Genomic DNA, 25,276 nt, shown 5'->3' with positions numbered 1-25,276 from the left:
GAAGCCTCGCTCCCGCTTCAGGGCAGAGGCAGCGGACTCGCGGGGAGGAGGAGGGCCGGCGGTTACTGCTCCTTCTGCCCCGAGTGCCCAAGGTTTGGGTGCTGCTGCTTCTCCCGAAGTTCTCCGAGGCTGGGTGACGGTGGAGGGTTTGGACCGACCTTCAGACGGAGACCTGTGCTGGGCTGAGAGGGGTGGTCGAAGGCCTAGGGATTGTTCCTCCTGGGAGTGGTCTTGAAGGAAGGGGTGGTCTGGGGCTGGAGGGTTCGCCCGTCACAACCGAGAGAATGTCTCCAGGGCTTCCTAACACTCCCATCCCTTCGCTCTCCCTCATTCTTTTGTTATCTGCGCTCTCTCAAACCCGTTGTGTCGTCAGATTTGATACCTCGAGACGGGGGGATGCTCCCTGTGTCCTGAGTGTTCTTCCTGGTGGTTGAGGGAGGGTTTGTCAGGGTATTTCTGCCTCATGAGAAAGATGAAAAGGTTTCATTTGAGAACAGAAGTGATTTGCCGGGCTCGTATTTGTATACAGCAGGCATCCTGGCTTTTGGTTAGTATCATCCACTTTGCCGAAGTTAAGCCAAACCACTCATCTGCTTTTGACATCATTTTTAGGGACTGCAGCCAACTTAGAGCAAATATCGTTTTAGAAGAACTTGCTTGAAACATGCCTGTCCTCTTTTCCGCATTGCTTTCTGGGGGTTACTTGCGTTCGAAGGGTTAATAACACAAGTGTTTCCCATGTGATGTCAGTGATCTTTTCTTGAAAATCATAAATTCTATAGCACAATAACAGGAACCTATTTTCCATTGTTTAAAAAAGAAAAATTCGAATGAATCACACTTCTGCTTCAAACCAATATTTTAAATGTAAGTAAAGCCCAGTACAGTGCCTGCCAAGAAGTACAAGACTCATTTCTGATGTAAAAAACGTAAAACGGAGTCTTCTGATGTGCAGACAATAACAGTGATTTTGTCTGATTCGCATGATCTTAGTTCCAGCAACTTCTCTGAGGTCCATCCAGTGCACATTCGGAAGCTTTTCGAAAGTTCTGCATGTAGCTGTGAAGTTCTACTGATTGTATTTGGCATGTAATTCAAGACTTTCTCCCACATGGGATTTTATTAAAAACATCCTGAGTTTGGGAGTTTAGATGTATTGCTTAGCATTTGCTATGTAACAAAGCAACCAAAATTTTCTGGGTTAAAAAAAAATAAACAAGAAAAACAACTGTTTCATTTGCCCGAAGTTCTGTGGTCAGCATTTGGGTTGGGTCTAGTTGGTCAGTGCCTATGCTGGTGTTGCCTGGATCACCAGTGAGGCTGTCGTCATCTGGTGCCGTGACTGAGGCTGCTTGGTTTAAGATGACGTCGTCTGTTTTTTCACTGGTTTGTGCTGGCTGTTGGCTAAGCCGTGTCCCTAACAGGGCAGCGCCGGGTTACTTCGCAAGATGACAGTGTTCCAAGAAGGCAAGCTCTAGTAGAAAAGTACTTTTCATCGTATGTCTGCCTCCCATGTGCTGATTTCCCTACAGTCAGAGCAAATCAAATAGCAAAGCCCATGTCATCGTCGGAGGGGACTTCACGAGGAAACGAATACAGGGAAGCAAGGAATTGAGAACCATTGCGGGGACAGTGTACCACAAAGAATGTGCATTATGTGCATTTTTTCCTATCAAATCATGGGCCACAAGTGTTGTGCTGCAAGATGTGTACTTTCTGTGAAGTTTAGCTATTCGAAAACCACAGGTGTCCTTGTGGAAACACTAATCTAGGGGTATGCCCCTATGGGTAGGAATTATGTAACTGTGTGAAATAAGCAGTTATCTACAGAAGCCTCTTTAGAATTTTGAGTTAATTCTTACTATTAACTGTTGATAAATCAGTAAGAAATATGTGTTTTCGTTAACTTAAGGGTAAATTCTGTGTCTCAGTTCTTCAAAGTAAGGGTATGTGGGTAACTCCTTCGACAGGGTCTTTCCTGCCCCTTCTCAAGGTATAAAGTACTGTTGCCCCACACGAGGTTCTCTCTCACTCTCTTTTTTTGTTTGTTTGTTTTTTTTGTCTTCTCTAGCTAACGTGTGGAGAACTTTGGACAGGAGAATCTGGGATGTAGGAGCAAGCCAGGCCAGTCCTTTCATGACTCCGCTCCATTCACCTTCTCTTCCAGCTCTGTTTCCAGAGTCCTCTGTGTGTTTCTAAGAGCAACGGAAAATGGATACATCTTTGGTGAGTTGTTTCTTTATTTTTCCCTGAGCTTGTTTTACATTGTGCTGTATGAGCTTTATGAGCATTCCTAAGTTGAAATGAGAAAGTAGAAATGAGTGAAATTCAGCTTCAGGGACATAGACATAAACAAGATAAAGGTGGTGTGCAGATACCCCTTAGAGTCACCCAAGGTGAGCTCAGATTGGTCTCTGGTCTTTCCGATGCCAAGGCCAAAAACAGATGTTGTGCAGTCATTTATTAGCTGATGAGAACGGACCCCTAGAAGAAAGCGTGCCACATCTCCTTGGACGTGGAAGCCTGCAGGCACAGAAGTCTGACACAGTGTCTTTAATGGTCGCGTAGATGAGGCGGTGGGCGGTGTTTGCCTGCCAGTCTCGAAGTAAACACTCGCAGCCTTCTGCAGTGGTGGTCTGACCTCATGCTGAAGCGCAGCTTGCTTAGTGAGGTTCTTCTGGAGTTGCTGAAATGGCGAGGCCCCAGACAGCCTTTGGAAGGCCCTGCGTGGTGCACGGAGGAACTTGGAATGTCTGGGGGATAGAGTCGACTACAGGTCCTTTAAATAACTCTTCACACATTTCTGTCAGCTAGTCTGTATATGCAGGTTGGGCAGCAGACTCCTCAAGGTTGTATTTCCTGGCAAATATTTCCACTGCTGCTTTGTGCTTTAACCTACTCGCCATAGTCTGCATTCGTTTCTTCTAAAGCTCACGAGTAACCTAATTATAGTTAGATTCAGTGGTTATGCTGTAGTCTCTGCCTTAGTTGAGTCTTCTGCCGTGTTGAAATGCCTTAGTCCATGATCTTCTGGAAGGTCTCGTGTCTTAGCTTCTGTCATGGCCTCTCTGATGATTTCTTCTGTGTTTCCCTGAATTCTTCTGTTTGTTTCTTCTTCTCCTGAATGTGGCTCTTGCAAGTGTTCGAGTCTGGGCCCCATTCTTCACACGGCAGTTCTCCTTGACCTGTTGGGGGGCTCTGGGGTTTGACAGTTTTGTTTCTCTCCAGCTTGGGCCTCTTCCCCAGCCTTCAGAGCACAGGTTCAGCTCCCAGTTGATGCTGCTTCATAGCTCTCCAGAAGGCACCTCAAGCTCAACAAATGCAAAATGAAAACCACATTTTCCTCTCTTCCCTTCCTATGATATTACTTCCATCCAGCTAGTGACTCAAACCACCAAAATGGGATTTCTCCTGGACCCCTCCCTCTCTCTCAGGTTTAATCTCGTTAAAGTCCTGCTACTTTGTTTGTTGTTTAGTTTTATCTAGTGTCTGTGCTGGTGCCCACAGACCCTACAGTAACTTCCTTTTTTACCTTGGAGCTGTCATTCTTGGCAAAACAGGAAGGATGTGAATGTGATGAGGTCCCATCCCTCTGGAGCTCTGCTGCCAGCCAGCGTGTGTGGTGGCAGCCTCAGGAGTCCCTGTGGCACAGAGCACTCAGGAGTGAGTGAGTCATGTTTGAACGGAGTCAAGTGAGATACACAAAGAATAAAAGCAAGGACCACAGATTTTCATCATTTTTAACTTTTGTTCATATAATTGTCAGCGATTCCGTCTGTAGCTTTTATTATTATGTAACTGGATGTTGCTAGATCAGAAATCGTCTATCATGTTTTCAAACGCTGTTAAAGACTGTTTATTCTTCTGCTACTTCAGCTAATCACTTAAAACTGAGTAGGGAAAAACAAATGTGTTCGTCAACCGTAAGTCTCATTGTGGACTAGAATTTAATGAAAAGTTGTTTACCTTTTCTCTTATTTTGATAAAATACACATAATCTAAAATTTGCCCTCGTAACCGTTTCTAAGAGTACAGTTCAGTGGCACTGATCACATTCACACTGTTGTGCAGTCATTCCCACCATCCATCTCTGGAATTTTTTCATCTTCTCTGAATGAAACTCTACTCGTTAAACACTACCTGCCTCTTCCCTTCCAGCTCAGTCCCCGGCAGCCACCATTTTACTTTCTGCCTCTGAATTTGACTACTGTTGTAGCATGATATAAGTGGAATCATGCAGTTTTTGTCCTTTTATGATTGACATTTTATTTTGTATATTGTCTTCAAGGTTCAGTCACATTGTAACATGTCATGGCCATAACTTCCGTTTTTACTTCCATGAAGTTGAGTTTAGCTATTCTTGACTCTCAAAAGTATTTCTTAAATTCTTTTTCCTATAAGAACTGGAGTAGGCAACTTTTTATCAACTTTAAACAGTAAAAGATAAAATGTGAATTGCTTTGAGAGTTTTTCAATCCTACAAGACCCCAATTTTTTAGTATCTCCCAATTTTCTTTCATCCCTCCTTCCAAACTGGCCTTTCCCTCCTCCGCCCCATGAGCTCATCGCTTTCCTATAGTTCTTTACTAAGGGCAATGACTAGTGGCTGAGATGTACTACTAATGTTTTGTTTTCCTGTCTCTTTTCCCAAAGCTTCAAGCCCATGAGGTAAACATTATTTGACTTAATAGGTATCACTCATGTTATTTAAGGAAGTATGTCAGTCCCAGTTATCATGTGTGACACTGTGAGCCATTATCTAGCCCCTGGATAGCAGATCACCGTCCTTAGAGTTTCCCTGCACTGCTTGTTGCTGTTGTTGGTGTTTGCTTTTGTTTGATTGCGTGGTGCCAGTTCCTTTACCAGTTAGGTCAGCACGTAAGATTTGTTTCTCACTGATAGTACCTGATCTTGGTGAGTCAGCTTTAGTTTTCTTTCTTTCAGCTTCACGCAGTCTCCTTGTCTGGCCGCACACCCAGTTGAGCAACAGTGCGGTATAGTGTGTGGAGAGACTCAAGAAAAGACTCAGAGATGGCGTATGAGACATAGAGGTTTATTGGGACTTACATATAGGGATTGTCCAGGGGCGGCTGGCTGGACGGAGTTGTGCACCCGCTACCATGGGCAGAGAGGAGCTTGCTTATCTAGGCAGGGGAATACAGACTGTGCTTGCCAAGAGGAACTGCTCTTGGTATGACCAGTGTTCCCAGGAACAGTAGCTCGCATCTAAGGGTTCTGTGTTCTTTCAGCATGTGCTGTTCTTTGAGATAAGTTAAGACCTGCGTTGGCCAGGCCCTCAATCTTCACAAATCCCAGAGGGCTGACTCTCCACCCAGATGGGGACCAGGAGGATACATGGTTACAGTAGGGCACATAGGTTACTGCTGAGCAAGCAAGGCCCTACACTTTACCCTCCGTGTGTCTGAATGGCCCTTACAGTCTTATTGCACCATCTTTCTGCAGATCGCCTGGCACCAGACATATAGGGGAGCATTGCAACCATATACCACAACAGCAGTATAGAGCACAGCAAGAAAATAAAAGCCATAGCAAAGAGGCAAGAACGCCAAAGAACATTTTCCACCTTGGTAACCCCATGGTCGCAGAGAGAGGCAGCCTGCTGCATACCCTGCAGTTGGAGGGATTTTGTAAGTCAGCAATGGTGTGTGCCAAATCAGTGAACAGGTTGGCAGATGTCCTAAGAACAAAGAACTGAGGTGTTTAGAGGGGACTACAACAGGGAGGTCGTGACCATCTAAGAAGACGCAGCTGCAGTGTCTTAGGTTAGTATGGTACTGGCCTGTGGTTGTAGACCTGGATGGTAATACCATACCTCTTGTCCAGTTGGGTTGGGTGCCACAGGGGCAGTGGTATAAGGTAAGGGAGGAACAATGACACACCAGAAGGAAAGGATGAAAGTGCCTTGGGAAATTGGAGGCCCTGGATTAGTAAGGTTTGAGGTTTTGAGTAGTCATCACACAGTAAAGTGTGTCACCACGATATCCTGTTCTAAGCCTGTCCTTCAGGGGTCTAAGAGACCACACCAGTGGGCCCCCACCTGCCAGCCCCAGGGCCAAGTGACCCTGTGGGTCCTGGTAAGGAGTTCTTTTGGCAGAGACAACAGCAAGTTGTTCTCAGTACCTGTCTGTGGTTGTATTTTTCCTCCTTGGTGGGCCCTCATGTCGCCACCATGCAGGTGACCTGTAATTCAGCCCATTGACTACGTGCCCAGAGCCAGAATCCAACTACATGCTATCAGTCAAAGGCTGAGTAGTCACTGCCGTCCAATGAGGGGAGTTGCCCCTTGCGGAGCCATCTGTATACCAGGCCTGCACTGGGATGGGTCCTTGTCCTTCTCACATTTGGCAGAGTTTCAGGCATGGGTACCTTATCCAATGAGGTTGTTTCTTCTGCAGTGTATGTTACTGGTCCTAGCATGGCATGCAATTCTGCACTTAGGGGACTATTAGTAAAGCTCCCTCCTTGTTGTAAGTATGCATGCCACTTTGCCAGTGTCTGTGTTTGGGCTGTTCCTGAGTGGGGCTTTTGGAAGTGTCCCACAGCCACCCTGCCATAGGCAGATGGGTATGGACTGTGAGCGGCAGGGAACAGGTTATGGGCTCCACCTGCAGAGGCCCACGTAATCAGTATACCATTGTTGCAGTGTGCTATACCAGTTTCAACCACAATGGGGACCAGAAGCCAAGGGGAACTCGTTTATTGCCTTGTCTGTGCCAGAGACCCCATTTATCTCCTCTGGGTAGCTGGAAATGTCCAATTTGCATGGTAGTCCCTGTGTCAAAACACTCAAAGACTGAATTTATTTCACTGCTACTTTGATTTGGGTGAAGCCCACCTGCTCGGTGGTCCCCCAGTGCCAGATAACACCCTTTCACATTGACTTATAAAGAGGGTGGAGTGGTTGGGCTAAATGAGGAATGAAAGGGTGCCAGGAACCTAATAAGCCCAGAAAGGTCTGTAGTTGTTTTGGGGTGTTGGGTGTAGGGAAAGCCTATATCTTATCCGTAATAGTAGCAGGAACCACTTTTGTCTCACCCGACCAGACAACACTCAGGTATTTGACAGACAACCCAGGCCCCTGTAATTTGTTGTCCTTCACCATCCATCCTCGTTGGCATAAGTGGGCAGCGAGGGAGCCGGAGCCTTCCTGGAGGTCTGCAAAAGACTCAGAGGTTAACATGACATCATAAGTATAATGTAACAAGGTGGCACTGGGGGATTGTGTCCACTGGGACAATTCAGTGCCCATGAGACTATGACAACTTGTGGGAAAGTGGAGATAATCTTGAGGCAGAACAGTGAAAGTCCATTGTGTGCCCTGCCAGGTAAAGGCAAATTGATCTTGACTACCTTCATCCAAGAGGATGCTGAAAAAGCCATTAGCAAGGTCCAAGGCAAAATGATACGTTCCCAGTGTGTCACCTATCTTGTCTAAGAGGAAGGCTATACTGGCAACAGCAGCCTACATAGGCGGTGTCATTTTGTTCAGTTCTTTATAGTCCATGGTCGCCAGGAACCATCTGGCTTCTGGAGGGGCCACACAAGGCTTTTGAACGGGCTATGTGTGGGTCCAGTGATTCCCACTTTTGCTAGTTCTTGTACAATTCCCGAGATTTCCTTATGGCCTCCTGGGAAATGATGTTGTGTTATCTTCACCACATGACACAGTTGGGGCAATTTGACTGGAGTCTGTTTGCCATGACCCCTTGTTAGAGATTTAGACAAGTGGACCTGAAGGCAGAATTCCCCAGCTGTAGTCTGTAGGGTCAGACCAGTGAGGACGTGCATGCTGAGAATGTATTCAAGTATGGGGGCAATATATATTATATACCGTTTTGGCAGAAGACGCCCTGTCTGCAGCACTAGCACCACCAATTTCAACGTAAATGTGCCTCCACCATAACCATCTGTGACAGAAACAGGGCTGTCAAAACAGGATGGATCTCCATGAATCAGAGTGCGTTCTGCTCCTGTAGCCACCAATGCTAAGACTATTTTTAGTGGACCAATTATATTGTTATCTCTGCATGTGGCCTCTGGTCCCCTGATACCCAAGCCACCTGCACAGCATTGAAGGAGTGGGTCAGGGTCCCTTCACCTTCCCCCTCGTTGAGGGGCTAAGGTGTTCCCAGGCTGTTGCTGGGGGTGCTTTTGGTTTTGGACACTCTGTGGATGACCTTTGAATGTCTGTTGTGACTCCAGCTTCTGCCACAAAGCCACCAGCACAGTGTTTGGTTATTTATCTTTTTTTTCCTGAGGGGTGCCTGCTGCCACCAGGTCATGGTACATCTGTCTATGTGTTACTCTGACAAGGACCTTGGTGGTTTTGGCTCCTTTGTTGTCTCTTTCCCCAGGGAACCCAGTAACCTTCACTCCCTTCCACCTGACATTATCTGTCTCCCCCAGCTCAACAGCGGCTTGGGCCACTTGGGACACCAGTTGACCTACCAAGTGGTTTAAGAGAGAGACCAAAGCCCCATAGCATTGGTTCAGAGCCATCTATGACATGGTGTCTTTCATGCCTGCAGTGAATAGTTCATTGTCAGGCCCTTGGTAATGGTCGGCGTAAACTGCATGTTTCATGCTGAGTTCCCTTAACAAATCTTGTAGGTCTTCCATGGTCTGCCACCCAGGGGGTAGGCGTGGGTATGTCCCCTTCTTTAGGCCAGGCCCCCCTACAGGCAGCCCTTAACCAAGTCAAGGGAGACTACTCGATCCTCATTCACAGCACTATAGAGGTGTTGCTGCACAGCAGAGTGAGAAGTAATGGGCACTATCTTGTTCATCTCTACCCCTGAGAGCAAAATGCCTTCCACTGTGGTATCCCAGAGATGCAAAAGCCACTCTGGGATGCTTTCCCTTCCTTCTGCCTGAATTTGTTTCCCAGTTCCACCAGCTTGGCAGTGGTGTGATCCTGCGTAGTAGAGTGCATATGCTGAACGATGGGGACTCTTCTGTTGGATTGACCCCAGTGGGCCAGGGTTGTTCTGATTTCATTTTCTGCGTCATGACCGGATGCACCTCCAAGATGAGTACTTCTCTTGGGACATCCCATCCCACGGCCTGCTCACTTTCCTCACTACTAGAGTCACACAGATCGCGTTGTTTTGGGTTCCAGTCTTGGTCACAAGGGCTTGTACCTTTGCCTGTGGTAGCTGGTGCCCCTTAAGTTAGTGAGATGAGAGGCTAGGGTCTCTACTTTCTCATCAGCCTCTCGTAGGCTTGTCGACAGCACCTCGGTTGTCTCAGCTTGTACCAGTCAGCCTCTTTCCAACTTTAGTTCCTCCTGTGGCGGCCTTGCTTTGGCTCTTGGTTGCATCTCAGTGTCTGTTCTGAGCCATGCTATGGGGCGGGGGGGGGCACCTCACAGCTGCAACAGTCATCTAGGCTTTGACTTCTTTTTCCCAATGTCTGTCAAGCCAAGAACTTTGCCAAGGACCTTTGGTGTTTTCCGGGGCATCCCCGTACTCACCTGGTGGGCCCTATCCATCTAGAATAGCAGTGACTGGCCCCCACATGGAGGATGCAGGCCAACCTAGAACTTTCCCCATAGAGTTCCCATCCCATCCCCCATAGTCTCAGTGCTCACGGGAGTTTCCTTGGTCTCCTGGCTGGCTCACGAGGTGTCTGGCCACACGCCCAGTTGAGCAAGCAGTATGGGATAGGGTGCAGAGAGACCAAAGAAAAGACCTGGAGACGGCATATGAGACATATAGGTTTGTTGGGACTTAGGTATAGGGAGTGTTTGGGGGTGGCTGGCTGGACGGAGTTGTGCACCCACTACCATGGGCAGAGAGAGGGCTGCTTACGTGGGCAAGGGAATAAAGACTATGTGCTTGTCAAGAGGGACTGTTCTTGGTACAACCAGTGTCCCCAGGAACAGGAGCTCTCATGGAAAGCTCTGTATTCCTTCAAGATGTGCTGTTCTTTGAGATAAGTTAAGATCCAGGTTGGCCAGGCCCTGGATTGCCACAAATCCCAGAGGGCTGACTCCCCACCCAGATGGGAACCAGGAGGACACGTGGTTACAGGAGGGCATGTAGGTTATCACTGAGCAAGCAGCGTCCTACAATCCTGAACAGAGGAGTATTTATTTCTGTGATATTGTTGAGGAGAACATGGTAGAGGGAAAATATGGTGATCAGTGTGTGACTGTAACAGGTTGTCTCTTCCATTCACATGTTATTGGTCAAAGATCAAGGCAAGTGTAGAATTATAAATTTGCTTATGTGACTTCTACTGCAAGGGGATATATAATTTTTTGCAGAGAAAGGTGCCACAGGGAGTGCTATGAACTGAATTGTGTTCCCCCAAAATGTAAGTGTTAGTCCTAACCCCCGATGTATACGTAGATAGAACTTTTAAGAGGTAAACAAGTTGAAATGAGGTCATAAGGATGGGGCCTCTACTACAATAGGATTGGTGGCCTTATAAGAAGAGGAAGATGGAATTATCTCCCTCCCTCTCCCCCATGTGGACTCAGCAAGAATGCTGTCATCCAGAAGGCAGGAAGGGAGCCTTTACCAGGAACCGAGTTGGCTGGTACCTTAATCTTGGACTTTTCCAGCTTCTAAAATTGTAAGGAAAGAATTTTCTGTGTTTAAGCCACTCAATGTGTGGTATCTTATGGCAGCCTGGGCTGACTAATGCAGGGAAGGATGCTAAATTTGGCCGGACAGAAATATAAACTGCCACACACTGTCTATTCTTGCTTGTTTAATTTTCCACATGAACTTCTAAATGAGCTTGCCTATATCTAAGAATGTATCTTTTCATTAGAATAGTATTGTTAGTTTACTGATTTAGGGAGAATTGATATCTTTATGATGTGGACTCTTCCTATCCATGAACATGATTTATCTTTTCATTTGTTTAGTTCTTTTTGTATTCTTTTTTGCCCCCTCAGAGTTTTGTGTTATTTTCTTAAATGTATTGCTGAGTGTTTTATCTTTTTGTTATTGTGGGAGTATTCTCATATATATGAAGACTTATATATTATTTTTATAGTCTGATAATTTATTGAATCTTCCTATTTGGAGTAGTTTTTCTGTGATTCTCTTCAGTTTTTCAAGTATGAATCATATGCAAATCATCATTTTCACTCGTCTGTTTCTCTTTGCAGTGCACTGACAGACACTGCTACTACAGTGTTAGTAACTGGCGATGGGGTGTCCTCGTCCTGCAGTGTTCCCCATGAATGTGAATCTTGCTTTCACTTATGGCTGAGACATACACATTTTATCATGTTAAGGAAGAATTCCTTGAATCCTGTTTTTTGAGGTTTTTTTTTAATTACAAATGGGAGGGTATTTTTACAGATGCCCACTCAGTATCTATGTGGAGGATCATAGGATTTTCTCCCCAGAAATATGAATATGATGAAATACACGAATAGATTTCTCTCTCTTTTTTTTTTTTAAAGATTGGCACCTGAGCTAACAACTGTTGCCAATCTTCTTTTATTTTTTTTCTGCTCTTTTCTTCCCAAATCACCCCCAGTACAGTTGTATATGTTAGTTGTGGGTCCTTCTAGTTGTGGCATGTGGGACGCTGCCTCAGCATGGCCTGATGAGTGGTGCCATGTCCATGCCCAGGATCCGAACCAGCAAAACCCTGGGCCGCCAAAGCGGAGAACGCGAACTTAACCACTTGGCCATGGGGCCAGCCCTAATAGATTTCTTTGTTTGTTTGTTTGTTTGTTTGTTCCTTTCTTTCTTTCTTTCTTTCTTTATTTATTTATTTATTTGAGGAAGATTAGCCCTGAGCTAACTACTGCCAGTCCTCCTCTCTTTTGCTGAGGAAGCCTGGCCCTGAGCTAACATCCATGCTAATCTTCCTCTACTTCATAGGTGGGACACCTGTCACAGCATGGTGTGCCAAGCAGCGCCATGTCCATACCCAGGATCCAAACCAGCGAGCCCCGGGCCACCAAGAAGCAGAACGTGCGAACTTAACCACTGCGTCACTGGGCCGGCCCACCTAATAGGTTTCTTCATATTGAGGTTTTGCTCTATTCCTAGAATGATTGTTAACAATTCCTTCTCCATTGTCATGGTCTGTTTCTCCTTCAGGAAATATTGATGTTTCCTAAAACACTGTAGTTATTCCTTTTCTCCTTTCAGTCTCATAGGTTCTCCTTGAGCCATTTTGTTCACTCTGATGGCTTCAGCTACTGCAAAAATTCTCCTGTTTCCCGAATTTTCATCTTCAGCTTAGGTCTCTCTCCTGAGCTCTAGGTCATATATCCAGTTGCCAGTTGGACCTCCCCACATGTTTGAGCACAGAGACTTCAAACATGACATATCCAAATCTGTGTCTCTTCTGCCCATCATACACTTTACCCTTCTTTCCCAGTTTCAGTTCACAGCACCAGTATCCACCTGGCTGGACATGCAGACACCCTGGTTGTAAAACTCCCCCTTCACCCTTTTCAGAGCAAATTAGCAGCAAATTCTTTTCCTTCTTTTCTCTTTTTTTTTTTAGGATTAGTTCCCTGTTCTGTATTATTGCTGTGTTGCCTCAATGTAGGTGGTCATCTCTCCCTCTGGTTTCTTCTCCTCTGCTTCTCCCGTTAAGCCCTTGCCCATTCTCCTTCTAGGGGATGACTATTAAAATGCAAATCCGCTCATGTCACTTGCCTCTTTGGACCAGCCCCTCATTATTTAGACCTTGTGGTTTAGGAAGTGGGGGCTGTTCACCCTGGGGTGGATTTAAGCAACCCTTTGGGATCTAGGAAGGAAATCTTAGAATGCCTGTGTACATGCTTTTAACTGATAAGTAATAGAGAACATGGTGAGTGCATCAAATTTCTTGTTGTTGGAATTAGGTCAAATATTTAAATGTAGAGTTGCTCTACAATCAGTTTCTTAAATACCTTTAGTGCCTTAATCTCATCACAGCCCAGGAGCACTCCCCTGGACACGGTGCTGTGTGTACTTCCATTACTGTGGTGTGTGTTCTTCCTGCCCTCATGACTTCTGCTGTTGCCTCATATCCACAAGAACATGTGGTTCACGTTGAACAGCTAACATGTTTGGCTCTTCAGTGAAGCACAACCTGGTAGTACAAGGAACAACTGTTTTTCTGCCTCTTTAATACCCCAGTCTACCTTGAGCATGTGTCGAGCCTACTTCATCTAACACATTATTCCAGGTGTGCATTTATCCCTGTCTCCATACCAGATCATAGGCTCCTTTGAGGAGCAGAATTTTATTCATCCTTTTATCCCTAGCAATAAGGACAGTCCCAGATTTAGAAGGGAAACTGTATGGTAGTACTTTTAGGAACTAGTGAATAAACACAGAGGTAGGATATTTCTGCTGTGATTACTCTTTATCCCACAATATAGAGTACAAAGCATGGCGCATCTTGTACAAGACAAAGTACACACAAAAAAATGAACTCCCAGGCTTCCTGTTCTTCTGACCCAGGCTGATGAATTGAGAAATGTGCCGTTACAGGGGTTGGTGTCATTTGAGGATGTGGCTGTGCACTTCACCTGGGAGGAGTGGCAGGACCTGGATGATGCCCAGAGGACCCTGTACAAGGACGTGATGCTGGAGACCTACAGTAGCCTAGCGTCATTGGGTGAGCGAAACTCTCCTAATAACTGCCAAGCGCAAGCGTTTTTCCTTTATTGGTAACTGTATGACTGTTCGTGAAAGTAAATGCTACTTAGGTTTACGATTCTAGGCCGAGAAGAATATGTGTGTTCACTTCTCCAGTTAAAGGTTCAAATTGCTCTTTGTTGCACAGCTCTTGCAGCTGTTCAGTTGTCATTCTTCAGAGGCCGTCAAGCGGTTTGGCAAAAGTCCTACATTATTTCTCATCAACAGGGCATTGCATCACCAAACCTGAGGTGATTGTCAAGTTGGAGCAAGACGCAGAACCGTGGACTGTAGAAGCACCCCCAAACCAGAGCCTCCCAGGTGGGTCCATGCGTGCTGGGCAGGGAGGCTGGGAAGAGGAGAGCACAGCAGATGTTGGCCTCACTGAGCTAATTTTCACCTGAGATTTTCCCCAGGTCCAGACCTTAGGACAGTTAATCTTCATGTATCAGACTCATGTACTCTTCCCTCTCCAAATGTGGCTTTCACACGTGAATCCCTCCTCTTGTTTTAATTGCTGATTATTTTCTTAGACTTACCCAAAATCTAACACCTACCTGCATCCTCTTGGAACTTTTTCTTGTTAATCAGGTTCTCCAGGTTTAGTTGCCCTCTTTTTGTCCGTTCTCACATACGGTTTTCTTTCAGGCATTCATTCATGCATTCATTTATTCTTTCAACATTAATTGGAAAGTTTTAGGCACTGGTCATTTTTGTAGTTGTGCAGATAACAGCAATAATCAAAGAAATGTTTTTCTTTTTATAGACTTATATTTTGTTGAGAAAGAAGAATGAAACAAATATACATGTTAAATAATGAAACAAGAGCCACAAAGAACATATAACCAGGATGAGAGAGAGAAAAATGGGCTGTTACTATTTTAGGTAGGGTACTCAGAAGGCACTTTGAGGGAGATTAAGTGTTTATATTGGTAGAGGTTACATTTGAGATGACCGTTTTCCATTTTGACATGTAGTATTAGGTGCATATGAAATCGGGAGTAGAGGGTGGATATCACTATTGGAGAGGCAAATTAGGAAATCATTTATTGAAAACTGGTAGGATTAGCAGAGGTTGCCTAAGGGATTATTAAGAACATGAGAGAAGAGGTCCAGGCACAAGCCTTGTGAACCAGACATCAGAAGTCATGAAGCTGAGGGTGACCCAGCAAATGGTTCAGCATGGAAAGGGGTGGTTTATGACACGAATGGAGAAACTAGAGACTGTGGCTCCAAGGTCAATGGAACCAAAAGTTTCAGGTTGGGAGGCTCAGACTTTGGGAGTGGAGTTTGAAATTAGCATTTTCACCTTCTTTTGGGGAAATCACTGTAAAAACCACGAAAGAATGAGAAACGCATGTGTGACTCCAGTTTCAGTATAACTAGGAGACAGCTGAAACTCTAGAATGCAAGGTAAAAGTCTTCAGAAGCAGGGACCTTGTACCTAACATAAAGTGGCGTGAAGCTGCCAGGGCTGTTGATCTCAGAAGGAGCCAGCAAAGGGCTTTTCAAAGATGGTGGGCACAGACTGGGTTGCACAGCTTAAATCCTGTAGACAAGCAGGGAGGAGGTGCACAAAGTGTTGCACCAGAGTTTCCTCTACCATTAGGGTTTTGAGAAGTACAGAATGCAGTGTTTAATTAAGAATTTGCAGAAAGCTGTCTTTGCCTAGTATGGCGAAGAAGAGACTATACCTTTGAAAAACCTCACAGAAGCCTATAGCCATTCCCCAGGGAGAAGTAAAAACTAAACAAACAGAGGTGCAAAATTCTTGTCCCTAAGCAATAATACTGCTTATGTGACAGATGAATGGCTCTTCCTCATAACCTGTAAGTAGCTGATGCAGAAAAATTATGCCATCCTCAAAGCTGAGTGATCAGAAAAGGGCTAGCACAAGATACCCACAGTTATTATGATAAAGTAGAGGAAAGAACAGAGAAACAAATGGAAAATGAAAAGTTCTTGCTGAAATCTATATCTGGAGAGTAGGTGAATATTTTGACCAAATATTTCTCATGAATTAAAAAAAAAAACTTAAGTAAAAAAAGAAACAAACATGATTTGATGTTAGAAAATATATTAATATAATTTATTACATTAATTCATTAGGGAGAAGAATCATACACTCCTCATAAAATCAGTACCCATTATTGATTTCTAAAGAGTCTTGTTCCGCTGGGACAGAAGGAAATCTATTTACCTTTATGTGAGCATTCCATGAGAAATGCATAGGTGTGGTTCATGGATATGGTTATTTTCATCTCGTTTTAGATGTCCAGACTGTGGGTGACCTGATGGAGACCAGCCAGGAAAATTACGGCAGACGTTTGTGGCAAGCTGTAATCACCAACAGCAAAACATCAACTAAGGAGAGAACTGACTTAGGAAAAACGTGTAATCTGAGCTCAATCTGTATTTCAAAACTGATTATAAATAGTGGAAACTGTTCAGGAATGAAGCCAGAGGAGTTTAATGCATTTGAGAACACATTTCTCCCTAGAGCGCCTGATGAGATGCCTGCTGGAGAGAAAGCTGAGGACTGTCCTGTGACCGGGGAATCCCTCAGATCTGCTGAGCATCCTAGTCATCCTCAGGAGACTCAAACTGTGCAGCAGGCTTCTGCATTTAGTGGACGAGGGAGAGGCTTCAACAAGGAGGCAGTAGTCCTTACACATAGGGCTCGCATGGGAGGCACTGCCTGTAGATATAATGGACACTGGCAAGCTTGTGATGAGTCAGCTCTCATTGCCCAAGAGAGACGTCACGTAGGGGAGGATCGCGATCGATGTAACGAATGGGGGAAGACCGTTTGTGAGAAACCAACACAACTGAGTCTTCACAGAGCTGATTTCAAGGAGCAACACCATAAATATAATCAAAGTGGGAATAATTTTAGCAAGAACTTACAGCTCACTCAGCGTCAGAGAATTCAGTTAGGAGAAAAAACTTTTCAATGTAATGTATGTGGTAAAACTTTCTATAAGAAGTCTAATCTCACGAAACATCAGAGAACTCATACAGGGGAGAAACCCTATGCATGTGATGAATGTGGGAAATCATTCTACCAGAAGCCGGCTCTCAGTGTACATCAGAGAATTCACAGGGAGACGCCTCATGAATGCAGTGGCTGTGGTAAAACTTTCCATAAGAAGTCAGCTCTCACGGCACATCAGAGAACTCACACAGGAGAAAAACCTTATGAATGTAAAGAATGTGGGAAATCCTTTGGCCACCGGCCAGCCCTCACTGTACATCAGAGAACTCACACAAGAGATAAACCTTATAAATGTAATGAATGTGGGAAATCCTTCTGTGTGAAACCAAAACTCACTGTACATCTGAGACTTCACACAGGGGAGAAACCCTATGAATGTGAAGAATGCGGGAAAACATTCTACCAGAAGTCAAAACTCACTGTACACCAGAGAACTCACACAGGTGAGAAACCTTACAAATGTAATGAGTGTCGGAAAACCTTTTGTGAGAAGTCAACCCTCAATAGACATCAGAGAACTCACACAGGAGAGAAACCCTATGGATGTAAAGAATGTAGGAAAACTTTCTATCAGAAGTCAGCCCTCACTGTACACCAGAGAACTCACACGGGAGAGAAGCCCTATGAATGTAATGAATGTGGAAAAAGCTTTTGCCAGAAGTCACACCTCAGCAAACATCTGAGAACTCACACAGGGCAGAAATCATGTATGGTGGAGACTGGCTATGTGTATGCCAAAACTCACTTTCTTTTTCTGTTGGGCACACAGTTAGCCTGCGTTTCTCAGCCTCCTTTGACTATGGGTTGGACTATGTAACTCTGGCCAGGAGAATATGAACACAAGTGGTGAACATTACTTCCAAGGCTGACTGCAGAAATACTTCCATGCTCGGGGCCGGCTTTGTGGCTGAGTGGTTAAGTTCGCATGCTCCACTTTGGTGGCCTGGGGTTCACTTGTTTGGATCCTGGGCATGGACCTGCACACTGCTCGTGAAGCCGTGCTATGGAGGCACCCCAAATAGAAGAACTAGAATGACTTACAACTAGGTACTGGGGCTTTGGGGAGAAAAAAAGGGGTGGGGGGGAGATTGGCAACAGATGTTAGTTCAGGACCAATCTTCCTCATCAAAAAAAAAAAAAAATGTATATATGCTTCTATGCAGGGACCAGCCTCATGGCATAGTGGTTAAGTTTGGCATGCTCCATTTTGGCAGCCTTGGTTTATGGGTTCAGATCCTGGGCATGGGCCAACACCACTCATCAGCCATGCTGTGGTGGCAACCCACATATAAAGGGAGGAAGATTGGCACAGATGTTAGCTCAGGGTTAATCTTCCTCAAGCGAAAGAAGTGGAAGGTTGGCAACAGATGTTAGCTTAAGGCTAATCTTCCTCGGCAAAAAAGAATAAAAAAAATTCTTCCTCTCTGACTTTGTACCCTGTGGTCCTGAAGGTCAGATTACCCCCAGGTTTCCCTTGGGAGCATAGGATGAATGTGGCAATCCTGACTTAAGACAGAAGGGATGGAATGGGGAGAGCAGAGATCTTGCCAGCTCTACCTAAAAAAATCTCCATTTGTACTCTTCACATGAGTGAGAAATATTTATTGTTGATCCCTTCCACGTGTGATCTATTTACAACATTACCAGTTCACTGTAGCCGGTTCATTTGATGAATTTGGCACAGCCTTCTGTGAAAAGTTATCAGTCCTTGTGTAGAAAATTCCTATGGGAAAGAACCTGTGTTGTCATCGTTCATCCCCAGTTCAATTGATGGAGAAATCAAAGAAATCATGGGAAGAGATAATGCAACAGATGGAGTGCCTTTATTGGGCAGAGACAGCTCTTTGAACACTGAGAATAAAGTAAAACCTTATAAATATCTTTAATGTGTCAAGACTTTCAAGAAAACTTCCAACTTTAGGTATAATGTAATTTTTAATGATGGGAAAACTATGAGTTTCGGTTGTGTGGATGAAGTTTTCAGATAGAGATGTTAGATATTTATTGAAAATTTTAAAGGAAAGGACTGTAGACTGGTGGTTCTCTCCTGGCTGTGATTTTGCCTCCAAGGGGACAGTTGTTAAGGGTTCTCCTGGTACCAGCACACAGGCGCTTCTGCCTTTTCTATCCAGAGCTCTTGATGGCCTGTGGAGATTCTAGGGGTGGGGAGACAGACTCTGCCTCTCGAGGGAAGTGTTGCAAGAGCACATTGCAAAAGAGAATGTGGGGGGGCTGGCCCCGTGGCTGAGTGGTTAAGTTCTGACGCTCCGCTACAGGCGGCCCAGTGTTTCGTTGGTTCGAATCCTGGGCGTGGACATGGCGCTGCTCATCGAACCATGCTGAGGCGGCGTCCCACATACCACAACTAGAAGGACCCACAACAAAGAATATACAACTATGTACCAGGGGGCTTTGGGGAGAAAAAGGAAAAAATAAAATCTTAAAAAAAAAAAGAGAATGTGGGACGGGACGTAGTCCGTGGCCATCTTGGGAGGTGGTCTGACACTGCCCACCTTCTGGCCACAGAGTTCACATTGCCTCCACGTGCAAACTGTACTCGCGCTGTGCCCAGTCTCCCGAAGCCGGCATCATGGCAAGCTGCAGGCTGGGACCTAGGCTCTGTCTCTATCGCTTCTGAGCACGCAGGCTCTTTGGGCACAGTTCCTTGTGTGTGTTTGCTCTTGGTCTGAAGGTGTGACCTGCAGGGACCGGTTCCCTGCTGTACACACTCAGCATACAACGGTGGCAGAGGTGGGATACCAACAGATGGTCCCTTCAAAGGGGAGGGGGCCGGAGGAGTCAGCTGTCGCTGGTCCATAGAAATTCTGAGATGCAGCAGACACACCGTCAGGTCCTTGACCAGGCGCAGTGGTTCTGGGCATGATTTCCAAGGCTCTGGACCCTGTGCTCTGAGGCATCCTCCCTTTTCCACAGCACCTAGCCTGATTTTGTAACCCACTGGATCCTTCAGTCCTACTTCCTGCCCAGGCTCTTTTCATTACAACTCTTTCTAAATCTTGTATTTCGAATTGATCTAATTCCTTTTAAAAACTTTTTGGATTTCTGATGTACCAAATTATAGTCCTCTCCATTAGGTGAAAGCCACACCCACATTTTCTCTGGAACAGGATTCAGTCCACCTCGAACTGAGAGTGATGTGGGGACAGGGCCCCTAAGATTTGTAAAAGCCCTATTTCTCACCTATTTGTGAGGACCTACAAGGGACATTCTTAGAGTTTCAAGAAAGGGCCTTACAGCAACGCCCTTGGCCGGAGATTGACTCTGAGGCTGTATTTTACTGGTAGCATCCTGAAATTGATCTGTAAGCTGAAGCCACTTCCTACTTCGATAATCCTGTTCTGACTGGAGGAGCTGGGGAGGAGGAACAGCTTTATTTTCAAACCAAGCTAGTCCTGGCTGCTTTGTATTTTGTCTAGATTCTTCTTTAAAACTGAACAATTTCTCATTTTTGGTTCATTTCCCTCAATCCATGCCTTATGGTATGTGACTGCCAGCTGTGAGTTTTTGTCTCAGCTAGAAACCCACCCTTGGTTGCTCTGCTCTGGGATGCTGGCACTACATTTCTCCTTTCCCAGCTGACAAAATCTTTGACTTTCACAGGAAAGGGCCTGGAGGGAGGTTGCAACCTGAGCAGGAAGATGGAGTTTGTTCTTCCTTCTGTGGCAAGTATCCATGCGGTGTGAGCATAGCTGGGTGAAGGTGGGGCAGGAGGGAGACCCTGGCATGGTTCATACCACTGGTCTTCCTTCCTCAGTGGTGGCTTGCACTTTTTGGCACCTTTCTTTGCAAGCACAGTGGCAACAACTGTCACATATCCCTGGCCAGAGGCCTCCCTCGAGCGTTTTGTTACCAGGGAGGCAGGAACCACATTCCCGGGGCCACCGTGCCTCAAGTGCAAATGTCAGCCTTCCCAGGACCTCCTCCGTGCTCACCCGCCCTCAGCTGTTGAGCTGGCAGCCACTTACTGCAGTGGCTGCCTCTGTGTATCTCAGGACGACTTCTTTATACCTTTTAATCGTGTTGACCTTAAATGAATAGCCAGTTATTTCTCCAACAAAAATGGTTTATTTCGGGGTCAGCAAAGAATTGCCATTTGGGATCTGCAACCACGGTGAGCCACATGTAAGTCCCCTGCAACAAAGGAAGGAGACACTCTACGGAGGGGAGGAGGAAGCTGAGAGGGCTGTTGTGGACAAAGTCCCAGGTGTAGTGGCCTTTCACTGGCTGAGTTGTGCCAGTCTCCCATGGGCTGAGCTTGCTGGTCAAGAAGAGGAAGTCTTCCTGTCGGGCTCTCCTTTCAACCTAGGGCATGAGAGCTCCCCCTTCTGGCCTCCCGACTCCATTTTAATAAGGTTTCTCGAGTAATTTCCCATATGGTAACCTCTCGTGGTTCATTCTTGCTGTTCAGATTTCCCGATTCAAATTACTGCTGTGGCTTCTGGAAGCTGAGCACACCCTCCCTGATGCGGTGGATAACAGACACATTTGGTACTTTCAGGTCTACCTGGAGTTCTTTGTGCCAGTTTACACGTTACCACAGTCAGCAGTTGCCAAAGTTTTCACCACTACATAACAGGACATTTCCTCAAGCCTCAGGTTTCCGAACTGTCCTTCAAGCTCCCATTAAAGGTCTTGGGGCCCTTCAGCCTTCACCTGCCACCTGGTCCCAAAACCAATTCACGTGTTTTAGGATTTGCTGAGGCAACACCTGTTTATAGGTACCAAATTCTCTGTAAATCACCTGTTGCTGTGAAATAAACCAACCACAAAAGCCCTGTGGGAGCCAGCATTTCCTCCTTAAATCAGTTTGAAAGCTAAAAGATCTCTCCAGATGTGGAATGCTGAATAACGTCCCCCAGAGATACCAGCCCTCAATCCCTGGTACGTGGATGTTACCTTACACTGAGAAGGCTTCTGCAGAGGTGATTGAGGTCAGGATTTGCAGGTGAGATTATGCTGGATTACCCAGGTGGGCCCTGAATGCACTCACAGGAGTTCTCGTAAGTGAGAGGCAGAGGGAGGATGACATGCACAGAAGAGGAGAACCTGGCGCATCCGCCATGGGAAAGATGGGAGTGGTGTGGCCTCAGGAGTCCCAGCAGCCACCAGACGCCAGAAAAGGCAAGAAAGGGATTCTCCCCTAGAGCTTCTGGAGGGAGCGTGGACCTGCCGACACTTTGATGTCAACCCGGTGACCCCGATCTTGCACTTCCATCTGCCAGATGTGTGAGAGAAGAGATTTCTGTTTTAAAACATTACTTTTGTGGTAATTTTTAAACAGCAGCATATGAAACCACACTCCCTTGCAGCTTAAATCCTATGTGTGACTCAGTTTCCATCAAACAGATGAACCCGACGTTAAGTGACAGTGTCAATGGAGCAATCAGATCTGAAAAACACGACAGAAGTGCTGCCGACTCTGCAGGTGGTGATACTGAGTCTGCTGGGTGATCGCGCTGTGGTTGCTGGCTTGGGGACCTGGCCTCTCCTCTGTGCTGGGTGGGGGTGTGTTCCTTTTTTGGCTGGAGTTCTTATGTTTGTCCTTGGCTTGATCAGAGTCGGGGTCCTTGTCTCATTTGGGTTTCTGGTTATCTTCTTTTGTATTCCCATAAAGAGAGCTAGGATGAGCTTGTGTAGGCAGTTTATTAGGGAAGTGATCACAAAAAGCAAGAATAAGAGAATGGGGAAAATGAGACGGGAGAGGATGAAAAGCCAGTGCAGGGTGTGTTACTGAGCTGGCAACCACTGTGAACAAGCTGACGTCCATTCTGCTGGGTACTCTGAGGAGCTGGGTTGTGTGCGTCTCAGCTGACCCACTGAGGCATCGGAAGATGAGGCCTTTCTCTGTGCCTTAATGATTGACCACTAACTCCCTGGCCTTGTTTTAACCCTGTTATCTGGGGTGAGGTTAGTGAGGCCAGACACAGATCAAGAGAGAGAATCCAGAAAGAGTTGTACAATTTTGTTACATTTCCCTGGGAAGAAACAGCATGCCATGTAGGGCCACTTAGGGGAAGACAGACGGAGATGGGGGCCTGTGGACCAGCGCCTGTGCTGTGGGTTCATCAGGAAGGAGGGATGAGGCAGGGCAAGCAGGTTTATGATTGGCTAATGGGAAACAGATCAGTGGACTTGGGGCATAGAGACTGTCCTTGCTTGTTCAGGTACCTGGCCCTGGGGTGTGTAGGGTGGGTGCACAGTGGCGCAGTGTGAGAGCACAGCTCAGAGGTGCTTGGGAGTATCAGCTTAATCAGCTGCTCAAGAAGGGGAACTCGTCTAGCCAGGCCTCAAAACTGAGTCAAGACTAAGCTTGGTTATTTGGGGTATTTGAGTAGCCTGAATAATAGAGGAGACTTTTAGAGAGTAGGGCACAGGTTGCCCTAAAGCATGTAGAAAATATGTGATTATGAGAGTAAAAAGAAGGCACACAAGTAGAAGTATAAAGATTCTCATGTAAGAAAAATTAAAAATACTAAGGTTTATGAGGAAGCTATTCTGGTTTAAACCCAGTTTGGCCTAAATTTTATTTTGACCAGAGCAGCCTGACTTACAGCCTGAGTAACATACGTTGTACATCTTGTTAACTCACTATCCCAAAGCAAAGGATGCGCTCTTTCAAGACAGGGTGAACGCCTCCCCTCCTCTGACATCAACACCAGGCCTCTTTTGAAGATAAACCTTTCTTCCCAGAAACCAGGATCAAGTTGACCTGCTGTAGATGCTAACCTGCAGCAAAATGTCTCCCTGTGACTTTGAAAAACAAGTGTATCCCTGTCATGCCTGACGTATGTTCTTTGTCCTGAACCGTGTCGAATCGTGCTGCAAACCAGGCTTCCCTGGACCACTGTCTCCCCTTGCGGAGGCGGCCTTCCTAGCTCGAGTGAAATTCATCTGCTCTCCTATCTGTGGAATAGTTATTGGTTATTTGCATTGACAATTCCTTCCCTGTAGGCTGGCCTGTAACTGTTTCCAATTTATAGGGAGATAGCCAAGAAAACAGATCTGAAATTTCCAGAGTTTCTAACAATATCTTGGTGGAGTTGTAAAGTGTGTTAAAAGTACAAGTTATATATACACACACACATATTTGCAATAATATCTTGGTGCATTTCTCAGGTCAAGGTGGCAGGTCTGGCAGTTGCGTTGTTGAAGAGTATGGACTGTTAGTCTAGTAAAGGCAGTGTGAAGAGTCATAGTTTTTGTGTGTAACTAATGGAAAGGGGTGGTTGTGGTGCTCATGGTGGGAGCCTCCAGGTGGGGGTTCAGGTAGAAAGCTGAAGGGGGCAGTCAGAGAGGCAGTGGGAAGTGTGTAGTCCTCTCCCCAGAGGGTTGAGTGATTGACAGATATGAGGCAGTAAGTTGCCTCCTGGGGAAGCAAGAATCTCCACTAATTTTCAGAGTAGCACAGACAGCAGAGCCTGTACCGGATTTCCCTTTAGGCACAGGGGTGGAGTGGGGTACACTTTTGCAGGGAGCAAGGAGTGTACTAGGATCATGGGCTGAGCAGACAGTGAGCTCGAGAAACACAACAGAATCCATAATATCAAAGGAAGAAAAGCAGTAAATGTTCCAGGTCCAATTTGCTGGAGCGTCAGGAGAGGTCATCTGTGGACATCCCTGGGCCAGAGGTTTTGTGTCCAGGACAAGCTTGTCTCCAGGTCAAGGGATGAGGTCATCTCCAACGCTGAGCTCCTGGGCTAGATGGTATTGTCTAGAATGTGAGACTTTCCTTTCCAAATGGATACTCAGGCTGGTGTGAGTCTTGTTTTTGTGGCTCTATGGCGTTATGATGAGGCTAAGCCACTTGTGTAATTTGAAGGCAACATTGGGCCTTGGGAGCTGGACTTGCAAATAACTTTTAAGTCAAATGGCTGTGGGTGCACAGCTAGCAAAAGTGATGTTGACATCTGTGATAATGTCATAATGGACCAAAGTGCCAGAATCCAACTGGCATAGCTAAAGGCTCAAGTAAAGATGGCCAAATGTGAGGGTTTCTCACTCTCCCAAGTTTTTCCCAGATGGGAAATGAGTGATGAGTGGGGTTCTGTTGCAGAGAGGTTTAAGTCACATGTTCTGATTTGGGTGCATGTTGTTAACAGGATGTCAGGTCGTTTGCCGATTAAAATAGCTGTGGCTGTCACTGGAGCTCCAGCATTAGCCTGTAGGCAAGCCCTCCAATTTGGGCAATTGCTAGGGTCCTTTGTCTCAGTTGTTGGTTTGGATGGTGACAGGCAAGCCCGCAGAGTCTTTGGGTTGTAGGCTTGTATTAGTCAAAATCAATAGCCTGTGAGCCTCAGCATTTGCCATGTTGGTTTAACAATGTCTTGCTTTGGGGCCGGCCCCATGGCTGAGCGGTCAAGCGCCACTTCAGCGGCCCGGGGTTTCACCAGTTTGGTTCCTGGGCACGGACATGGCACCCCTGGTCAGGCCATGCTGAGGTGGCTTCCCACACAACACAACCAGAAGGACCTGCAACTAGAATATACAACAATGTACTGGGGGGCTGTGGGGAGAAAAAAAAAAGATGATAGGCAACAGATGTTAGCTGAGGTGCCAATCTTTAAAATAAAAATCACGGAAAAACAATGTCTTCCTTGGAAGATTTGGGACCCTGCTTTGCAAAACAATGAAA

General features: G+C 45.9%; 1 protein-coding gene across 3 annotated transcripts in view; it reads left to right on the top strand.

Annotated features, from left to right (window-relative positions):
• ZNF717 (zinc finger protein 717) overlaps positions 1 to 18,502 on the top strand; it is a 51,630-nt gene extending 33,128 nt beyond the window's left edge. For 2 of the 3 annotated variants that reach the window (XM_070520108.1, XM_070520113.1), the window contains exons 2-5: positions 2,072 to 2,226; positions 13,482 to 13,608; positions 13,857 to 13,949; positions 15,900 to 18,502. In XM_070520108.1, coding sequence (XP_070376209.1) covers positions 2,212 to 2,226; positions 13,482 to 13,608; positions 13,857 to 13,949; positions 15,900 to 17,440 — 1,776 coding nt within the window. In that variant the 5' untranslated portion in view covers positions 2,072 to 2,211 and the 3' untranslated portion in view covers positions 17,441 to 18,502. Of the gene's footprint in view, positions 1 to 201; positions 229 to 2,071; positions 2,227 to 13,481; positions 13,609 to 13,856; positions 13,950 to 15,899 lie in introns of all 3 variants that reach the window. The other variant, XM_070520123.1, reaches the window with a different exon arrangement.
• Positions 18,503 to 25,276: the final 6,774 nt, after the last annotated feature.

Source organism: Equus asinus, chromosome 2 (genome assembly GCF_041296235.1).
Source record: "Equus asinus isolate D_3611 breed Donkey chromosome 2, EquAss-T2T_v2, whole genome shotgun sequence".
NCBI lineage: Eukaryota > Metazoa > Chordata > Mammalia > Perissodactyla > Equidae > Equus > Equus asinus.
The sequence above is the reverse complement of the archived record's forward strand: the minus strand, read 5'-3'. Positions and strand labels throughout refer to the sequence as shown.